Source organism: Schistocerca cancellata, chromosome 2 (genome assembly GCF_023864275.1).
Source record: "Schistocerca cancellata isolate TAMUIC-IGC-003103 chromosome 2, iqSchCanc2.1, whole genome shotgun sequence".
Taxonomy (NCBI): domain Eukaryota; kingdom Metazoa; phylum Arthropoda; class Insecta; order Orthoptera; family Acrididae; genus Schistocerca; species Schistocerca cancellata.
In genome coordinates this window covers 711,848,072-711,869,632 of record NC_064627.1, presented here as the reverse complement: position 1 = coordinate 711,869,632, position 21,561 = coordinate 711,848,072, and the positions used below count along the sequence as shown (strand labels likewise).

At 38.2% G+C, this 21,561-nt stretch overlaps 1 protein-coding gene across 1 annotated transcript in view; it reads right to left on the bottom strand.

Annotated features, from left to right (window-relative positions):
- LOC126158058 (Down syndrome cell adhesion molecule-like protein Dscam2) overlaps nt 1-21,561 on the bottom strand; it is a 222,721-nt gene that overhangs the window by 158,369 nt on the left and 42,791 nt on the right. Inside the window, exon 8 of the mRNA XM_049916417.1 lies at nt 8,422-8,590. Coding sequence (XP_049772374.1) covers nt 8,422-8,590 — 169 coding nt within the window. The remainder of the gene's footprint in view (nt 1-8,421; nt 8,591-21,561) is intronic.

Below are 21,561 nucleotides of genomic sequence, written 5' to 3'. Positions count from 1 at the left end.
GTTGTTCTGTTTCTCTCCTTTTCCTCTCCTTTTTCCCTCCCCTCTCCCCTGCCCTCTGTCTAAAATCCCAACTGCACCTTGTTGCCCTACCAATTCCGCAGCTTTTCACTGTGTGCTCTCACAAGCAGCACTTCACAGTCCCCCACCCCTAACCTTCTGTCCCTCCCCTTCCCAGCCGTAGACCCCCTCCTTATCCCCACCACCCAGATTGCTTCTCCCATCATGCACAGTTGCTAACATACTGCTTCAGCAGCCAGAGACTATGATCATGTGTGTGTGAGTTGTATTTGTTCAAATGTGAGTGTGTGCTTATTGTCCACTCCTGAAGAATGCTTTGTGCTGTTAAGTTTACTTGTTTAGCAGACTTTCGTTGTGCCTGCCTATGACTTCATATCTCCACTGTACGTCTTTTCACAATATTGTTATTTTAGAATATTCCTTTTTTTATTAACCATGCATGTATTTGTGAATGGAAGACTTGTTATTTTAGAAAATTCCTTTTTTTATTAACCATGCATGTATTTGTGAATGGAAGACCACACTAGCTGCAGGAACAACTAGAGCATGCCAGGCAACATGGAGGATGAGCTGAAAATGCGAAATTTAACATTTTACTGTCTATGAATAATATACAACATTATTGTGGATAAAGATAGGCTAACTTCAAGTTGTCCACATTCTCTTGTTCATTGTCATTAGCTGACAACAGTATTTATCCATCGTTTAAACAGAAAATAAACAGAAAATCCTATTAAGAATGTAATTCCAGCACATGGGGAACAGTCCGCAGCTCGTGGTCGTGCGGTAGCGTTTTCGCTTCCCGCGCCCGGGTTTCCGGGTTCGATTCCCTGCGGGGTCAGGGATTTTCTCTGCCTCGTGATGACTGGGTGTTGTGTGATGTCGTTAGATTAGTTAGGTTTAAGTAGTTCTAAGTTCTAGGGGACTGATGACCGTAGATGTTAAGTCCCATAGGGCTCAGAGCCATTTGAACCATTTTTTGAACATGGGGAACATCATCGGATCCATATCATCTGCAGTGTCTTTGCTATATTTTAATAATATGGCTCCATGTTTTGTGTGCTGAATAATTGTGTATGATTTGTTTTTCATTTTCAAGTAACTACTTAACTGAAACTATTTTTTCTGGACATTTTTCCAGAAAATCACAAATTTGTAAGTCACTGTGTAAATTATCCCATTTTGTAAGGCAATAAGGCAGGCTAGAGTGACAGTTATATGGCTCAAATCTTGGCACTGGAAGAAATGTCTATGATGAACGACATTGATGGAACAAATGGATGTGTAAAGTTCCTCACCACCTATACTCTATGCTATGCACCAATGTCCTTCACTAAATCCGAAACATTTCTGTAGACAGTAATGTACTTCTTTTTGTTTTCAGTTTAGTAAAGCTCAAAACAAACATTTACTCAGGGTGTGTTGACTAAAAAATAATATTAAACTAGGTAGATTTGATCACAAAGGAAATCTTGAAAACCAAGTACAAAATGTGATTGTTGAAGTTTCGACAGCATGAGTATTCCATGAGATTTTGAGATTGCAGGTGGATGATGATGACATCTTACGATGATATTTCAGCTGACAGCCATTTGACCCTTTCAAGTGAGTGTTTTACACTGAAGATTGCTGGTGTACATCTCTAAGTTTATGTCAGTAATTGGCGTGGATGTGCATGTGCATAGGTTACTGCTATGTGATTGCCCTATGTCAAGCTGAGCTTCCTCTGTTGAATACAGCTCTATCTCATGTGTGCAGATGCATTTATAACAGTAACCCACCCTCTGTTGAATTGCATGCCCACAGAGTTAAAATTCAGTGGTCAAAATTTTAAAATTAATTATTGCTAGAAATGTCATCATTCTGAAGAAATTAATCACCAAGTCCCAAGACTTAGCAAGTTGAAAGCCACCCATAGTGATTAATAAGAGCTTTATTTGCAAATATTTTGACAGATTCCTTAGTAATTGAATCCTAGAAGTATTTCATTGTGACCAATATTTCTGTGGCAAAATAATCCATAGACTGTCTTATGAGATACGATTCTCATTCTCAGCTATTTCAGACTTACTGGGCTGTGAAATGTGAGGGTGGCAATCATGTTCCACACACCTTTTGTGTACTGTGCATGTGATCTGACCAATGTAGGCCTTTCTATACTGATAGTATTCTGTAGATTCCAGCTTTGTGCAAAACTAAACCATCTTTTACAAAGCCAAGAAGAGCATAAGTCTTCATATGTGGCTGGATGATTTCTGTAATGTAATGTTTCTTTAGGATTCTGCCTAATTTCAAAGAATGATAGGAATGTCCTGGACATGAACAGTTTCTACTCCTCTTCATCTTGTGAATGGTCATGTTTCTTCCATGTTAAACTGTGCTGTCTGATTTACAAAATGTCAATTAACTTTGAACACAGGTTGTAGGTGTCCCACTTACATTACAAATTATTTTATCAGACATAACATGTGCCTGCAACAATGTTCAAAGGATGCCTATAGTTTGTGAAGGTTGGTGGCAGCTAGAAACATGCAAATATAGCCTGCATTTGTGGGCTTATAGTAAACAAAATGTCTTAATAATCTACTTTCCAAATAACTAAGAGATATAGAAATTGCACACAGCTACCATTTTCTATTTCCATCATACATTGGATACTGTTGTGAACTGAATTTAGATGATGTAAAAACTGTGACAGCTCTTATTTACTGTGAGGCCACACTGCAAAAGTATTATATTATATACATGTTGCCAAAAGATTTCCAATTTATGTCCTGCCAAATTGAGTGTCCTCTCCGCAAAATCTTCCATAAAACATCTCGGCTATGATGAAATTTTTCTGGGATTCTATTATTAAAGAACCTATGGAAAAACCTGGTAAGGCTTGGGACCTGGTGCTTTCTTTAATATCTCCAGAAAGAAAAAAAATATGCTTGATGATAATTAATTTTAAAATTTTGACCACTCATTTTTAACTCCATGTGTTCAGTTTTAAATGGGCCATGCGTGCAATGCCAGTTTTATGCATGCACCTGTGTGCCTCATACACCCCAGTACTTGACAGAAGGCACTAAACTTGACTGAGGGATTCATGCAGTGGTGACATGTGCACATCTGTCTCTACACCAGTCTTTGGTGTAATCTTACTGACATGCACTAAGAATCTCCTGCGTGAAACACTCATTAGAAAATGACTGAATAATTGTCAGCCATAATATTGTAACGCCATCCAGATATAATCCTATAACCTCAGGGAGTACTCTACAGTATGATAGTGGCACATCTAAGAGTAATGAACATCTTTAAACATTGAGAACTTGGCCTCAGAATTTTTATGATTGACAATGTGCCATGACACCAGGCCATAACTGTTCATGATTGATTCGAAGAATGTGGAACTATATGGTATCAATTAACAGAAAAAAATATATATTTTATGGATTTTCATTTTTGAAAAAAATCGTGTTTCATCAATTATAAAAAAAAAGTTCAGAATGCTGTAGCAAAATAACTTTGATAGGTAAGTCCAAATGGTGGATTTCTTTGTAATCACGAAGCAACTATCTTCCAAATAAAAAACTCCCAACAAAATACACTCCTGGAAATGGAAAAAAGAACACATTGACACCGGTGTGTCAGACCCACCATACTTGCTCCGGACACTGCAAGAGGGCTGTACAAGCAATGATCACACGCACGGCACAGCGGACACACCAGGAACCACGGTGTTGGCCGTCGAATGGCGCTAGCTGCGCAGCATTTGTGCACCGCCGCCGTCAGTGTCAGCCAGTTTGCCGTGGCATACGGAGCTCCATCGCAGTCTTTAACACTGGTAGCATGCCGTGACAGTGTGGACGTGAACCGTATGTGCAGTTGACGGACTTTGAGCGAGGGCGTATAGTGGGCATGCGGGAGGCCGGGTGGACGTACCGCCGAATTGCTCAACACGTGGGGCGTGAGGTCTCCACAGTACATCGATGTTGTCGCCAGTGGTCGGCGGAAGGTGCACGTGCCCGTCGACCTGGGACCGGACCGCAGCGATGCACGGATGCACGCCAAGACCGTAGGATCCTACGCAGTGCCGTAGGGGACCACACCGCCACTTCCCAGCAAATTAGGGACACTGTTGCTCTTGGGGTATCGGCGAGGACCATTCGCAACCGTCTCCATGAAGCTGGGCTACGGTCCCGCACACCGTTAGGCCATCTTCCGCTCATGCCCCAACATAGTGCAGCCCGCCTCCAGTGGTGTCGCAACAGGCATGAATGGAGGGACGAATGGAGACGTGTCGTCTTCAGCGATGAGAGTCGCTTCTGCCTTGGTGCCAATGATGGTCATATGCGTGTTTGGCGCCGTGCAGGTGAGCGCCACAATCAGGACTGCATACGACCGAGGCACACAGGGCCAACACCCGGCATCATGGTGTGGGAGTGATCTCCTACACTGGCCGTACACCACTGGTGATCGTCGAGGGGACACTGAATAGCCACGGTACATCCAAACCGTCATCGAACCCATCGTTCTACCATTCCTAGACCGGCAAGGGAACTTGCTGTTCCAACAGGACAATGCACGTCCGCATGTATCCCGTGCCACCCAACGTGCTCTAGAAGGTGTAAGTCAACTACCCTGGCCAGCAAGATCTCCGGATCTGTCCCCCATTGAGCATGTTTGGGACTGGATGAAGTGTCGTCTCACGCGGTCTGCACGTCCAGCACGAACGCTGGTCCAACTGAGGCGCCAGGTGGAAATGGCATGGCAAGCCGTTCCACAGGACTACATCCAGCATCTCTACAATCGTCTCCATGGGAGAATAGCAGCCTGCATTGCTGCGAAAGGTGGATATACACTGTACTAGTGCCGACATTGTGCATGCTGTGTTGCCTGTGTCTATGTGCCTGTGGTTCTGTCAGTGTGATCATGTGATGTATCTGACCCCAGGAATGTGTCAATAAAATTTCCCCTTCGTGGGACAATGAATTCACGGTGTTCTTATTTCAATTTCCAGGAGTGTATTTTTTTAGAACTGTTCCAGGGATACAGCTTTTTAATTTTTTTTCCAAAATTCGCATCTTCAAAATGGTATGTGCAGTGTCTGTCTTCTTTGGAGCACTGTACCTCGGAGCAGATTTTTTTCTTTTTTTTTCTTTCTTTTTTTTTTTTTTTTTGGAGAAAACAAAAAAGTATGTGTTCCTTACATAGTTCTTCATTTTAAAATATGCTAAATTCAATAACATCCCAGACTACGAAGGTAAGACTTTTTCCTAGCTTGCCTGAATTCATATGGACTATGATTATAACTGTGTGTACAAGTTTTGTGAAACTGTAAAGTAGAAACAGTGAAACTTATAATTCATTTTAAAGTTTTTATCTTGTAATGTAATGATTGCTAATACTATCTTTGTTAAAATTGCTACTGTTTTCACTCTGCAAATTGTCTTGTTGTACATTCGAATAATTTGCTCTCATTAGTGGTTGTTTGTAATACATAATCTCCATTAACAAATTAACTCATTACCAAGACTCATGATCTCATTTCTTCATTAATTTTTAAGTAACTGGATGTTTGACTAGGTAAGTCCATCCACAGTGATCTTCAACTCTTCTTAATATAATCTGAAGAGGTAGGCTGGTAATCTTTGTTTGATCCAACCATGTACTTGCTGTTTTTCCTCGTAGTTTTCTGCCTTAGATTTTGCCTTGCAAGATAGTGTTTTCTGATTTATCTCCTTCTCTTTTCAAAATGTGTCCAAGGAAATGGTGGTCTCTTTGGCTGACATGGGGAGATAAACTTCTTGAGATACTAAGTTCTTTTGTAATAGAAGCATTCTTTCTTCTTTCTGTCTATAGGACACGTAACATCGTCTGCCAATACCACATCCTGAAGACATCAGTTCAGTTCTTATCACTATCTTTCATTAGCCTGGTCTTGCAGAAACACAAGAATACAATAAACACCAATAATTTCACCAAGCGCATCTCTGGTTTGGATATTGCCCGGTTCTGCCAGATCTTACACCATTGCAGCTCAACCAAGGATGATTCTTTTGTTTTATTTCTTTGTCAAGCATCCCTGTGTCACTGACCAGGGATTCTAGATAAAAATTCACTACCTTTAGATCCCTTAAGCATTCTGTAAGTTGAATTTTATCTAAGCTTTGGTGATTAATAACAATTAGTTTTTTTTTCATGTTTATCACTAGACCAAAACATAAGCCAATAGTTTTTACCCTCTAGAACAGATCTCTAAGCTCTCCTTCACTTCCTGCAATGAGAGCCAGTATCATCTGCAAGGATAGGTTGGTTTTCCTACTGCCAAATAAAATTCCACCATCCCAGCCATTTATTGCTCACCCAATGACATACTCTGTATAGTTGTTACAGAGTGAGATGACAGTATACAAGGTTGTCTCACTTAATTTGTCAAATGGTAAACTTCTGATTATTCACCATCCACCATTATGGTAGCAGTGTGGCTGTTATAAAAATGTTTATGTAATGATAGTAGGTGTTCTGGAATCCCAAAGTTATTGATTACATGCCATAACTTGTCTCACATGACACAATCAAAGGCCTTTTTATAATGCAGCACACAAATGAAGGTAGGGACACAGAACTCAGGACTTTTTCAGTTGTCTGCCTCAAATTCACCTCTCCAGCACCTTTACCTGCCACAAAATATGCTTGTTCTGCAGAAAACTGGGGTTCCAGGAATTTTTGTAGGTATTGACCGATTATGTGCAGGATGTCTTTGCTAGCAAGCAATATTAATGCTATAGTCCTGTAATTGCGGCAGTCCATAACTTTTTTTGTGGAGAGGAATTGGAACACATGTAGTCCAGTGTTTAGGCGATTCACTTACACATTAAATGCAAAGCGTGTATATCTCCCTCTGTCCTCCGCATCTGTACCTGCAGGTTTGCTAGTTTTCAGATGCTTGATGGCAGTTTCAGTTTCACTAAATAGAATATCATGTACCATGTCTCATTCCATACAAATGTTATCTTGCTTAATATTTCTTTTTCAGTATAGCATTTTATAGTGTTGATTCCACCTAACTATTTCTAATTTACATATTCCATTACCTACATGTGCTGCTTTTTATTTAACTTTAGATGCTGGTCAATTTTATTACAAATACTGGTGAAATACTGTGTCTTATAATATAAGCAACTGCACTGTATTTTGTAGCAATGAACTTTGCATGTTTCTTCGTAAAATGATCACACAATATGAATACATCATCAAAATGCAGTTGGGATATCAAAAAGTTGAAAATTCCCATTCCTCTCAACTGGGTTCCTGGAAAGAACCAAATTACAGCGAAAAAGTTTTTAAGGTTTAATAAACTGGAAATAATTAGATTTGAAAAGGGTAAGTAAGGCAACCGTGAAAATAAATACAGAAAAAAAATCATTTAATTACCTTATTCATCGCCACAGGTAAAGGATGCCACACAAGTTAGGAACAGATGCATGGTAGAGCTTCATGAAGCTGGAGCACAGTCTGTATGTACAGCCCTGCTAACAAGCATGTTGCTCTCCCACTCCAGGCTCTGGTGTGCATCTGTTTCTAGCTTGTGCAGCATCCTTTACATTAAGGGCATTAAATTATGTTTCAGTGTTTATTTTCATCATTCCATAGCTGCACTTTTCAGATCTAATTACGTCCAGTTTATCAAACCTAAAAAATGTTTCCATTGCAATTTTTTGTCATTCTAGTTCTTCCCAGCTACTGAGTTGACAGGCATGACAATGTTCAATCTTTTGTTATCCCAGTTGCATTTTGCTAATGTATTTGCTTCATATAATCATTTTACAGATGGCATGTGCAGTGACCAGTTTCGATAAGTTTGATGAAAACTTTTCCCATAGGGTGTGCTTTTGTGCAAAACGGGATCAGGACATTTCTTTTCGCCTACCACAGGTGAAATACATCATTGACATTTGAAAATAGAAACCCGTGCCTGCCAGGGAGAAATGATCATAATAATAAAATAAGAGAAATCAGAGCTCACACAGAAAGATGTAAGTGTTCTTCTTCCCCCACCCTGTCTGAGAGTGGAACCATTGAGAAATATCTTTATGGTGGTTTGACGAACCCTCTGCCAGGCAGAGTAATCTTGAAGATTTAGATGTAGATGTAGACCTAGGATGACTAATATTTCCTTTTTAGGTATGATTATGATTTTTTATGAGCAATCTGCTGTAGTAGCAGTATAAACTTATGCAATCAGAATCAAAAAGAAGGAGTACATCAGAGTAAACAAGTGACAAATGGTAAGCCAAACTGTGTAGGTATAGGCATGAGTCCATGAGTCTGTTGGGAGCACTGAAATGAATCTTTGCGCCATCTTTCATTTTTAAGCTATGTGTCTAAACTATTAAACAATTCTGGTTTCACCTGTAATTTTCTGTTTTGGATAGTTCCTGGAGAGGATGTTCTCCAACTAGTGACTGCTTCCTCCATATAATTTGAGGAACTGGTGATCCATCAGCTGCACAGTCAACTCTAAGACTGCTCCCAAGTACCGCTTCAGTGTCACTTGGTTCAACTTTCCAGCTAGGTGGAACTGACATGCAAAGAACATTCATTTACTAAAATATCTTACTGACAAACACCAAGATCTTAACATTTTTTATGTAAAACTTTGAGTGATAGTGGTAGTAGCAAACATTTAATCTGCTGTCATAATCTACTCATTAAAGGGTATGACCTTACGTTAAAAGTTTAACACTCTAAGACAAGTATTACAGTTAGAAATTTTGTGTTTATCTTAAGGCAGTGTAACTGACTGTGCACAAATACTTGGACCTTATTCAAACAGTGTTTGAGAATGAGAGCACTTAGAAACATCCAACAAACTTCAAACATAGTTTCAAACCTTTACAAAACTTTCTCTTCCTGACACCCCTCATAAATGATGAAAGGAAAAAAGTTTATTACATACAACATTTTTGCTGTTCATGCAGTACAACTTCAACATCAAACATGGCATTTTCATTCATTACTGCTTTACTACCTACACTATTCACATCAGAATACAGTTTACAGACAGTATCCTTGTATACTACTGAATGAACAACAAAATTATATCATTGTACAATACATATTTCAGTGGATATAATGTCTCAGATGTGAAAATATGTGAAAAACTAGCTTCTGCTGAAAATGGCGTGCAGTAAAACTTCAACATAAGGCATGACTTTTTAATTAATTACTTCTTTAGTACTAAGTCTGTTCACAACACACTTTGCAGACAATATCTACTTATATCACTGAATGTTCCTGCACACTTATATAATTATATGGTACATAGTTCAGGAGACACATCATAAACATTGCGACAAGTCCTCGTTCAACTCACCTGAAGATGGCTGGCAGTTGTCCAGCCAAAATATCATGCAATGAAGTTTACGATGGCCAGCTGCAAGCCCGAAATATTTTTGAACAGTTGAGATGTATGAAAAGCTTGCTTTCACTTGTAATGGGCTGCAAATTACGTAAACTACATTCATCCAGTGTTTCACAATGAGAGCACTTAATGACTTCCAACAGACCTAATTTTTTTCTTCCTTGTTATATGACACATTAACTCATCTGTAAATTAATCGGACTTTGAAGCTGCTTTATGTATGGGGGTTTGATTCTTTAAAGAATCGGTGGTGTACTGATACTAAAGAAATGATAAAAATACTGGATAGTTGTATGAGTAATATTTATTTGAAATTAAATTCATGCAGAGGAACAGAATTTCTCTTCAACAACAATATGAATAAATAATTCTTTTTAACCAATCTGTGTGATTCAGAACTGTAACCCACTGGCAAATTTCTGAAGCAATACCTCAGAAAATGTTGATTTTGAAGAATCACAGAAATACATAACAGAAAAATTTAAAGAAGTGGCATCTGGAAGAAAGTTATGTATACGAAGGGGTAACAGGGGAAAAAAAAGGTATTATTATTTTTAAAAGCTATGTGTTTTAAAATTGCTTACAAAACAACCTTAGCCCTTGCAAATACTTTGAAAATACTTTCCATTACAATTAACACATTTGTCACACTGCTGCTCCTACTGTTCGAAACATTTTTTGCAGTCATCTTTAGAAATGGCTGACGGCTCTTCCCTTGTTGTTTTTTTTTTTTTTTTTTTTTTTTTTACTTCTTCAATGTTGTCAAATCGGTGTCCTTTCATGTCTCTTTTCTTGTGTAAAAATAAGAAAAAGTCACACTGAGCCAGGGCAGAAGAGTAAGGTGCGTGGGGCAGCAGAACCAGGCCATTTTTAGACAAAATCTGTCTAACAGAGATGGCTGAGTGCAGGTGCATTGTTGTGGTGGAAGAATCAGTCTCCTGTCTGTTGTAAATTGGATCTTTTTTTATGAACACTGTTGCGCAATCTTCTTAAAGCTTCCAAATAAAAGGTTTGATTGATAGTCTGACTTGGGGGAACAAACTCTGAATGAACTACACCCTTGGCATCAAAAAATCAAATCAGCATTCTTTTGACGTTTTAACTTGACAACCTTTTTTTGGATGTCTTCTGTTGGCTTCACTATTGCTTTGTTTCTGAGTCATAACCATAGAACCATGACTCATCACCAATAATGACCCTTTACAGAAAATATAGATCAATTTCAAGCTGTTGTTTCAAAGCACAATATGTTTCAACTTGACATTCCTTTTGATTTTCAGTCAGAACCCGAGGAACAAACTTGTAAGCAACCCTTTTAATTTCCAAATCATGTGTTAAAATTCACTGAACCAAACTCCAAAATAACCCACTAATCTCTGACAGTTGAGCAGTTGTCTGTAGATGGTCTGTCAGCACAAGCTCTTGAATTTTTCAATATTTTGTCAATCTGAGCAGTTGATGGATGTCCACAATGATATTTGTAATCAACTGACATTTCACTATCTTTAAATCGATCAAACACCTTGTACACTTGAGTTTTTCCCAATGCTTCATCTTGGTAGGCTGTTTTCAATATTAAAACAATTCCAGCAGCATTTTCACTGAGTAGAAAACAAAATTTCATAGCTGCACATTGCTTACTTAAACTTGCCATCATAAAAACAAAACAATCACTGCAGATGAACAAAACAAGCCATATTGACAGCAAATGTGGCACAGAACTGGCAATGAGTTGCACTATACACGCCTAGCAGCAGAAATGCATACTACACAGGTCCCCCCCCCCCCCCCCCCCCCCCAGCAATGTTACTCTGTTTTTGTTGGGTACCCCCTTGTACTGATGGTTTGAAATCAACATTCTGTTAGCACTTATGGAATATTTGAATGTGGGAACTAATATATTCCTTAAGAATCAAATATAAGGTAGCTGAACTACAACTACGTTTATAAAAACTGCGCACTCGACAAGTCACTATAAAGCATTATGTATGTATCAAGATTTCTTAGTGTTCCATTGACAGATGGCAGAATAACAGTCACTATGTGAGCTGTTATTAAATCTGATTTTATCTTCATTGTTTATACAGGAGCAGTATAGGAAGGGTTCAGAATTAAAATGAACCAATTCCATTTTTCATTGTCAATAAACTTTACCAACAGCCGTACACTTAAGATATTTTATTTTATTCTGAAAGCAGCCAGTTTCAGCAATTCATTTTGCCATCTTTAGGACCCATACATTTTTTTCAAATAAACAAACTTGCTATATAGTACCATAAAGCTTGATATTTTGAATTCCAATCATTGTGCAGATGCTTCATACGAAGACGTGACAGCAGCTGAGTTGCTGTCATGTCATCGTATGAAGCATCTGCACAATGACTGGAATTCACAATATCCAGTTTCATGGTGCTATACGATAAGTTTGTTGACTTTAAAAATTGCCGAGACTGGTTGCTTTCATAATAAAATAAAATATGTTAAAAGTGTACAGCTGCCGGGTAAAGTTTATTGACGTTGAAAAGTACATACCAGCTGACGTATCATGGTCATAATGGACTAACTGAGATTTAAAGTTGATTTTTGGTTATTTTACAATAGAGCTTATCATTGTATTATGAACCAAATCAGAAGTTAAATTTTCATTCACCTCTTAGTATTAGACCTCTATTGCTCAGAAGTAAACACATTTCTTTTTGGAGTTGTTGTGAACCAAGTCAACAGTGGTCTTGTTTTATTACACTTCTGGCTGTTAGGAGTGAAGTTTTGTCTTGATCTAAAGTAGCATGTTACACACTGGCAACAATGCTGAAAACAACTGTTCATACGGTTATTGCTCTGTGCCCACAGTATTAATCATATGTTGTATATACGAAGTGTTTTTATAAAAAGTGCCATGTTGTTAATATGGAGGAAAATAAGTGGAAAAAGTGGTGTGCTCTCCAAACTGATCCACAACTGGAAAGGATTTATTGCTGAAAATGTATTGTCTGTATAAAGACAATAGAAAGGGAGAAGAAAGGTTAAAGTTACTACTACCAACAAAGAAAAGACATGGAAAGAAGTTGCTGTTGACTTTAATTCAGAGTACAATCACGACTGGACAAGTAATGGAACAAATCATGACCTGTAAAAGGTTGAAAATGTGTTATGACTGTGTAGAGTAAAGTATCAAGGAAACACTTGAACTTAACAAGGTGTAATTTTAAGTCACAATTTGAAATTACTACATCTCATCTTTATGTAATTACGTGTGGCATGCACACTTAAGCAAAAACAGAGTCAAAACTTTTTGAGATTGAAATGATTAAAACTGGAGATCTTAATTTCATCTGGCCTACTGTTACAGAAAGCAGATAGAAGCTAATTGCAGCTGTGCAGGCACAATTTATTGCTATTAAGCCTTATGATGGCAATTCAGATTTTCATTGTGAACTGTACACATTTTAAGAACTCTGATAAATTTTTTGCAACAAATTTGCTGTATAAAAGGTAGTTCATAATATTATTTCTCATTTTCAGTTTTGTAGCTATTTGGTGTAAATAAATTGTTAATAAATGCCATTCTCTCTGCATTTTGGCTCCTGTTAGATTCGTTTTCTGTAGGTACTGGAATTTATTCATGGACTCTCCTCATAAGGAGTACAGTGTCATCCATGTCAGGCTCCTCATCCAATGCACTGACAGCTATATTTCCAGCACTGGTATATGTGGTGTAATGCAGTGATTAGCATCACTATCTGGTGTGCTGGTGTCACCAGATCAAAACTGACCACCAGGAATTACTTGCCATTTGGCATCTGTGATTTCTGGAAGGTTCTTGAAAAATCTTACATTTGTAATTTTTTTTATTCTGGAATGTTCAATTAAAAAAAAAAATACTGGCAGGTCAGTTCTGTTCTGGCTGTATGTTGGTGTCAGTAATAAATGTGCTTCTAGTGCTAAACATTGTGTTTCATTGTTGACTCTGCTTTCAGATTTTGACAGTGTGCGATTTGTGCTTTTACCAGTGGGGGGGGGGGGGGGGGGGGGGATGTCTTAGAGGGTTAGTATAACTATATATGTTACTAGCTTGGACCATGGCATTACACATGGTTAAACAGTTATTTATAAATATATGTTAATGCCGAAACTCATTATTCACGCGTATGCACTATCAGAAAAGCCATCCCTGGTTATATCTTTAAAAGTACATTATAGGTAAAGTTTATTTACAAAATGATCTACATTCAGGTATATGAAGGGAATTCAAAAAGTAAAGGCACATTTGTGAAAAGCTGTACTTATTCTGATGATAGAAAATTGATACATGCGTTATTTTTCTACGTAACCTCCCTGGACTTCAATACAGTTTTCCCGACGTTTTACGAGTTTGTTTATTCCATCAGAAAATACGTTTATCGGTTGCATCTGTAACCAATTTTGCACCGCAGCAATGACGTCTCCATCACTTTCAAATCTTCTTCCCAGTAGTGATTCCGTCTTGCAACATTGTGGCATGCTACGGAAATGTGGCGTGCGTCGTCTAGTCATTTAGTTCTAAATGTTTTGAAATGCTTACCTACTACATAACACTTTTTCAAAATTAATAAGCAAACATATTAATAGTAAGACTGTATTAAAAACTTTCAGTGTTCGGCTCCACAAATTTAAATTATATGTGAAGGTTTACTCCAGTGCATGGGAAATAAACATCCCAGGTTGGGATGCATAAAGTAAAACCAGAGGAGGGGATGGTCTGATGGAGAGGGAGGGGGCGGGAAATCCCCCCCATCCCCCCCTGCAAATCGCACTCTGGATTTGGACTTGGTTGTGTTTTTTACATGACACTGTTTGGTAGAGACACCAGGTACATCAAGACATTTACATTGACATAGCTCCGGTTAAACAACATAAGAGCCATTGCGTACACAGACAGGAACCAGAATAAATGCAGTACATCATTCCTAAGATGCATATTCAAGAGATTGATGGATTCCAAGACAGCAGTAAGTCAGCTGCACATCAGGCATCTTTTGATGTTTTCCAAAGATACCAGTCAGGATCCATCAAAATGGCTGTAAGGATTCTTCCAATTTGCCAAATACAACAGATGGGATGACATGATGTGTTTGGCAGATGTATACTTAGGGGACATAGCCCAGCAATGGCTTTAGAACAATCGAGAGAACTTCAATAGCTGGAACAAATTCCAAGGCAAGCAGAAGAAAACTTTTGGGGGCAATCAGCAGCAAGTCTGCTTAGCAACTGAAGAGCAATGCCAAATGTCATGGCCAAACAACACGGTCATATATACAGAATGTTTTGGCCCATAGCAATACTGTGAGGTCAGATATCGCAGAAGACAACAAAATCTCACATCTGATGAAAAAAGTCACAGAAGATATGTACCACACAAAATATTCTGATGAGAATATCACAAAACATAATAATTCATCAACTGGTGCCAGTGCGTCAAGGAAATGCAGCAGAAGAGAGGCTGATGAAAGAGGTATAATATTCTCCTGAATGTGGTGCCTATGGAAGTTGTTTAAGACTATGATGATATTGCTTCTTTCATGCACCAGGTTTAATGAGAAGAAGTACAGTGTTTTATGGCAGACCTAACACATAAGAAATAGCAGCCATGAATGTCAACCCCATAAACAAGGAGGTAACAGAGAATGTTGAAGAAGAGGTGTATCAGTCTTCAGCACCGGTCTCCACCACCATTCAAATACACTATCAATAATGGCCTCAAACAGCTCTGACATATGCTGCTGCCATCAAATGACAAACTGGCATCTGATCAATGCAGGTACAACCATCTCCTCCACTGAGTAAAATGAATCACAGAAGAACAGCCATTTGGAGCACAACTGACAACATGCTGCTCTGTTTTCACTGTGGATACCCTGGACATGAAGTGTGGTACTGCAGAGAAAGAATGTAAGCTTTAGATGACTATTATGCTGCAAGACATCAGCCATCAGAGCACTACTATTCTGTCAGTCAACTGCAGACAATTATAGTTGACCTGTGGACTGAAGCTCATCACCATAGCCTAGATGATGTGAGGACAACATGCCATAGCCAGTCCCCATCACCACCAGTCAAGATGCTCAGTTAAACTATGAAGCTTTGTTTGATTGCAGAAAGCTACTCAGGCTTACAAAAGAAGTCTACATGTCAGTGATGATCACAAGCATTGTGGGTAGCAAGGAGAACTTTGGATCGCTAGGTGTCACAAGTGCCACAACATATCCCTAAAGGTATGTGCATAGGGACATTTGAACCAGTTCAAGAAGGGAAGATTACTGTCATCTATGAAGGTTCATGCTCTGCTACAACTATTATCAAATTTCCAATAGGGTCTAGCCTGACTAAGGAAAAACATCAGATAGTGACAGCCATACTTTGTCCATTTTCAGATGCTTTCAAGTCCACAGTGGAGGAAAGATAAACCAAGCAGTCTGAGGTAAAACACTGTATCAACACAGAAGGTTGTCCACCAGTTAGCCAGCACTCATAGAGTGTTGCCAACAGAATATGGGAGAAAGTGGAGAAGATGCTGCAAGATGATCATTGAACTGACTGTCAGTCGCCTCACAACACACTGGTATTACTTATGTTTTAATGTTTGACCTTTTGAAGAACATTATGTTTTACATTTTAATGTATGACTTGAGCAACTCAGCTCTTAAATCACTGTACATCTTTGACGATATGTTCTTCCTGTAATTACCTTACCTTCTGATGAAGTCACCCTTAGAGGTGACGAAACCTGCTCAAGGTATATAGAAAACCTGTGCAACCGGTTGGCTGATTTTTACATATTTTTCAAACAAATTATTTCTCAACTATGGACATTGTAATGAAAATGTTCAGCTCACCTCATTTTTAATGAGGTATTGTAGATAACAATGTATCAAATGATAAAGTAATTACCTTCTTTTATATCATTAATATAACATTTATTGTTTCCTATAATCATTGCTTTTATGAAGTGTTAAATTTATTTGTGTCTTTTTAGAAACAACTTCGGTGATATTGATACTGTACAAATATCTTTGTAACATGAAAGGTCGGTGTATTTTCTAATATTTGAGCTGCAACTTTATGTATCACTGCACTTGTCGATTTGTGTGTGTAACAAGCAGAAGTCAGTCTGAGTCTAGTTGAGTCATGAGTCAGTTGTAACTGTATGATGGCATAGTTGGTTGGACTTTGGAATCTGATATTGTAAGTTAAGATGAAATTAGATGGATGTGAGCCTGTTGAGCTCTGTTGAATATTGGTTTTTGTAAATGTTTTCTTCTAAATATGCCCTGTGTGTTGAGTACTGTGAAGTGAAATTTCAGTTCCTGCTTCATTATTGCATTTTGCCATACATATATGAAAGAAACAACACATTCCTCTTGAAGGAAGTGAAATCATTGACCTAGACAACCTGCCAAAGAAGAATCTCTACATTAATGAGGACAAAAGTTAGAAACATATATTGTGTTTCATAGCCATTTGCTCATTATATATTATCATGCAAATGGTCACATTGTTATTAAATGCCTATATTTGCTATGTTAGTTGGTTTTCCTGTTACTGATGCCAACAGAGCAAGGAGGCATATTAAAACATGCAGAAAGGCTTCTAGCAAATTGAGGTTGATGGACCAGGGGGGGGGGGGGGGGGGGGGGGGAAAAAAAAAAAAAAAAAAAACGCCTTCAAAGGGATGTGGTTCAACACCTTAAATGAATTTTAAATGAATTACAGGTATTTGCTGTCTGCATGACATTGGCTTTTTTGAAGGTATTTGAAGAACATCTAAGTAGCCTGACAATCATGTTGATGTGTGTCCACACTGCATGTCTCTGCCTGAATCCAAAAAAGTGCCTCTTTCACCCAAGAAATAAATATCTTGGGACACATAATGAATGGTAATGGAGTCTGTCCCAGTCTAGAGTAAATAAGATCAGTTACAGTTTTTCCAATTCAGCATATTTGTGAGATGAGAAGTTTTCTTGGAATGTGCTTGTACTACTGGCAATTCATAAAGGACTTCTGTATCAAGTCAAGTCCCTTGCAAGGACTCCTGCAGGGTGATGCTAAATTTATATTATACAAGGTGCAAGAAAGATCTTTCATTGTCCTTATGAAGCTGCTAACACTTTCTCCAATTCTAGCATTATACAGTGAGAATGCAGAGGTAGAACTTCACACTGATGCTAGTGGTTTTGGGATAGGGCAGTTCTAGTACAAATTCAGAGAGGTGTTGGAAAGGTTATGCTTAAACTCTCCAAGTCCATGATGATTTGCTCCATAACTGATTGCCCTTTAGTGCTTTGGGCTATCAACAAATACCAGCCACATTAATTCAGTAAACCACTCACCATTGTGATGGATCAACATTCTCTATGCTGAGTGACTAGCCTGAAGGCTCTCTCATGTCAACTGGTGAGACAGATACTGAGGCTCCACGAGTATGTCACCACAATCATATACAAAAACAAGTGCAAAGACAAGGGTATTGACTGTCTTTCAAGGCATCCTTCGTCAGAACACAGCAGCAGCAACGAAATTTCAGTCATCACTGCGTTAAATGATACTGCAACTGAACAGAAGATCCAGCATTGTTGAAAACCACAGAAGCCTTGAATTATGAGGAACCAACTGAAGGAGGATTCCAATTAATAAACAGAACATTTTATAAGAAGAACTATGATCCAGTGGGGTGGAAGTGGTTGATCATCATCCCAGCTCATGTGGAGGCAGCAGTCATGAAATATTTTCATAACACTCCCCCATCTGGTCACCTGGCTTTTGTGAAGACTCTAGACTGAATGAGCTGCAGGTATCACTAAGCATGTGTCTGTCAGTCCTTTAGACATTGTGTGAGTCACTGTAAGGAATGCCAATGAATGAAGCATGTGCCACAGTTACTTAAGGGGCATTTGATACCTATCATGCCTGCAACAGTGCCATTCCATGAGATTGAAAGTGACCGTCTGGGGAGGTTGCCAAGGTTGACAAATGGGAATTGACTGATAATAGCCTTCCATGACTACTTCACCCACTGCAATGTCCCCAAAGGTATGCTGAATTCTGAAGCCACCAGAAATTGCAATGTTTCTTTTAAAGATATCTTTTTGAAGCACCCTATGTGATGATCTATCATTGTGGAAAAGTATTTGAGTCGAGACTCATATCAGAGATAGTTTCATTGTCAGGATGACAACCGTCTACCATCCACAGTTGATTAGCTTCACAGAATGCTTTAATAAGATGTTGGCAGATATACTTGTGATGTACATTTATGTCAAATAGAGAGACTGGGATAGAATACTACCTGTCGTGAGATTCACATACACTGCAGCAAAGCAAGGCATTACAGATTTCACACCATTCCTTCTGCTCCAAGGTCTTAAGGCTGTAACAACAATGCATACACTGTTCTCAATACTACCAGGCAATAATCACAATGACTATGTGAAATATGTCTCACCAGAATCAAAGAAGCAATGTGTATAGTATATGGACCCTGGGCACCCAGGATAAAGACCAAGAGCTCTGTAACACCAAACATTAGCCAGTGAAATGTAGTTCAGGATTTTTACATCTGTGTGGAAAATGAGACTATTGGAAAAGTTGCTAAACGGTACTTTGGGCTGTACTGTATCATTGACGCCTGTTGGATGTCACAAACAAAGTCAAGGATAATGACATTTCATCAAGAAGACAAAAACAGAGAGATTGTCTGTGTCTTCTGTATAAAGCTCTACTGCAGTTCAGAGGTGCAGACCAATGATAAGAGATTCAAGCAAACTGAAGACCTACTCAAATACAATGAAGTTTTGATGGAATGGGCTATGGTCAATGCTTTTCATGGTGAAGAACATGTAACAGTGTGATCAAAACACAAGGGTCTGCCATTATCAACATATAGAGCACCACTGACAAGATCTAGCTGCAGGATGATGTAGTTGGCACCAATCAGTACATCTGAAAGAGCAAGATGATGCAGTCAGCTCCAGTGAGAACTTCTGAAACAGCAGGTCACTGTTTCTCAGAGAGAGGCAACAGTACCACGAGCTGTGGTAAATGCATTGTAGTGTAGCAGTTAGCATTGCATGCTGTGGGTTACCAGATGAAACCCAACAATCACCAATTATTTATTATTTAGTATTTGTAATTTCTGGGAGGTTCTTGAAATATCTTACATTTTTGTGATGTTTGTATATTTTGTAATGTATGAGTTTTCTGTCCTGATTGTACACTGGTGTCAGTGGTAAATATGCTTCCAGTGCTAAGTGTTGTGTTTCAGTGACACCTTGCCTTTGCATATGGACTGGATGTGGTTTCGATGTGACATTATTGTAAAGAACAAGTGCTGTGACTGAAATAACAGCTGCACAGTTCAGTTTTACTTTGAGTCTTAAACTTAAACAACTTGGCATTTGATGTATTAACAAATATTTCCACTGGCAAAAAAGTGGCAGGTAGAGTCCTTTCTGAGAACTGACCTGTGACCTTATTTTTAATAAAAATGGGCCTCTAATATCCCATACCAAATACTCTCCTGCATGTTTATTTGGAAAACACAAAAATGTAATTTAAAAAGAAAAACTTAGTTTGAATGAAACTAATAGTCAAGAAAATAAAATAAAATAAATTTGAAGCCTCCTGCTTCTCCCAAATAGACAATTTTTTGGATCCTCCTTTGGCACTTTCTTCTGATGTTCTTTATTTTTATTCTGACTATAATATAGTACTAACCCAAAGTTACAAATGTGAGGAAAGGTAAAGCATTTAATGTCCCTTCATTCCTGTGGAGGAAGTTTATTAACTGATTGACTCAGATTATTATTATTATTATTATTATTATTATTATTATTATTATTATTATTATTTTTACCTGAGACTGAGCTACTGAAAGAAACTTCAGTTGAAGACTGCCTGAAACATGTAACTCTTCTAATTGACTTACATATGCTTACCAGTATTTATGTTCACTTATGTGCATGAGGCTGTTATGTAAGTTTAAGCACATATTAGGTTGTAAAAATTTGATAGACTTGTGTAGTTACTTCTATTCAAGCTAAGAGATTATTTCTGTATGGAGGTGCTCAGTCGTTATTGGCTACTGTTCAGCTCCATATACTTCACTGTTCACTGCAAATATTTCAAATTTTCATTTCCTATTCTGCTGCTAAGTATCTATAAAATGACTTTAAAGTAATTACATCAATTATGAGTCATCTCCAAGAACTGTTACAGGTCAGTTATTATCTGCAATCACTACTTACACAGCTGACATTTTCTTTCACATAACCTTTTTATATCTTCTCATAAGCACTGCCATTCAGGCCACAGATGGGACAGGTGGGCCCGACTGACTGCCATGTCACACATCAGCAAATGGTTTAATAAAATCACTTAACCATCAGAGATCATCATCACTATAATGTTGTCATGGGGCAGAAGTTCCATGTCAAAAGGATAAACGGAGGGACTTAGAAAAATCTGGTAAAAACTGACATCATTATCAGACACTAATAATCACCAGAATCTTAAAACATGTAAAGTACAGTAAAGACAAGAAGAGAAAGCACATATTGTGTGGAATTACCAACAGAAATTCCATAAAAACCATTCCCCCATGCTGCCTGACTGGGAACACTAACAGGAAAACAGTGTAATAGTAAGTATTAGGTGTGAGTACTGAAGCTGCATATGACCCATAGTACAGGCACAGTATGAAACAGATATGTGATTTGTGAACTGTTTAAACTGGAGAAGCAGGAAGTAACAGCAGAAAGGAGTCGGAATCATTACAACAGTAGAAGGAAGAGAACCTGTGCATTTAAAAAAGAAAGAGTAGGGAAAATTATTACATTACATGCTCACCTTAACCTACCTAAATAATGTCATATTTAACTAGAATATTTTTGTGATGCATGTCTGTGCTTTCATTAATTGTATTGAGAGGAAGGCAATGAAGACTTCGTAAGATTTAAGTTTCTTTCAGGTCACTGAGTATCTGATCTTTCTGTGCAGGGTGTAAGATTAGATTAGATAGTAAGACAGTTATCACTAACCTGTTGCAGCTGATGCTGATTGTCAATCAAATGCATTGTCAAAGCCAACTTGGAATC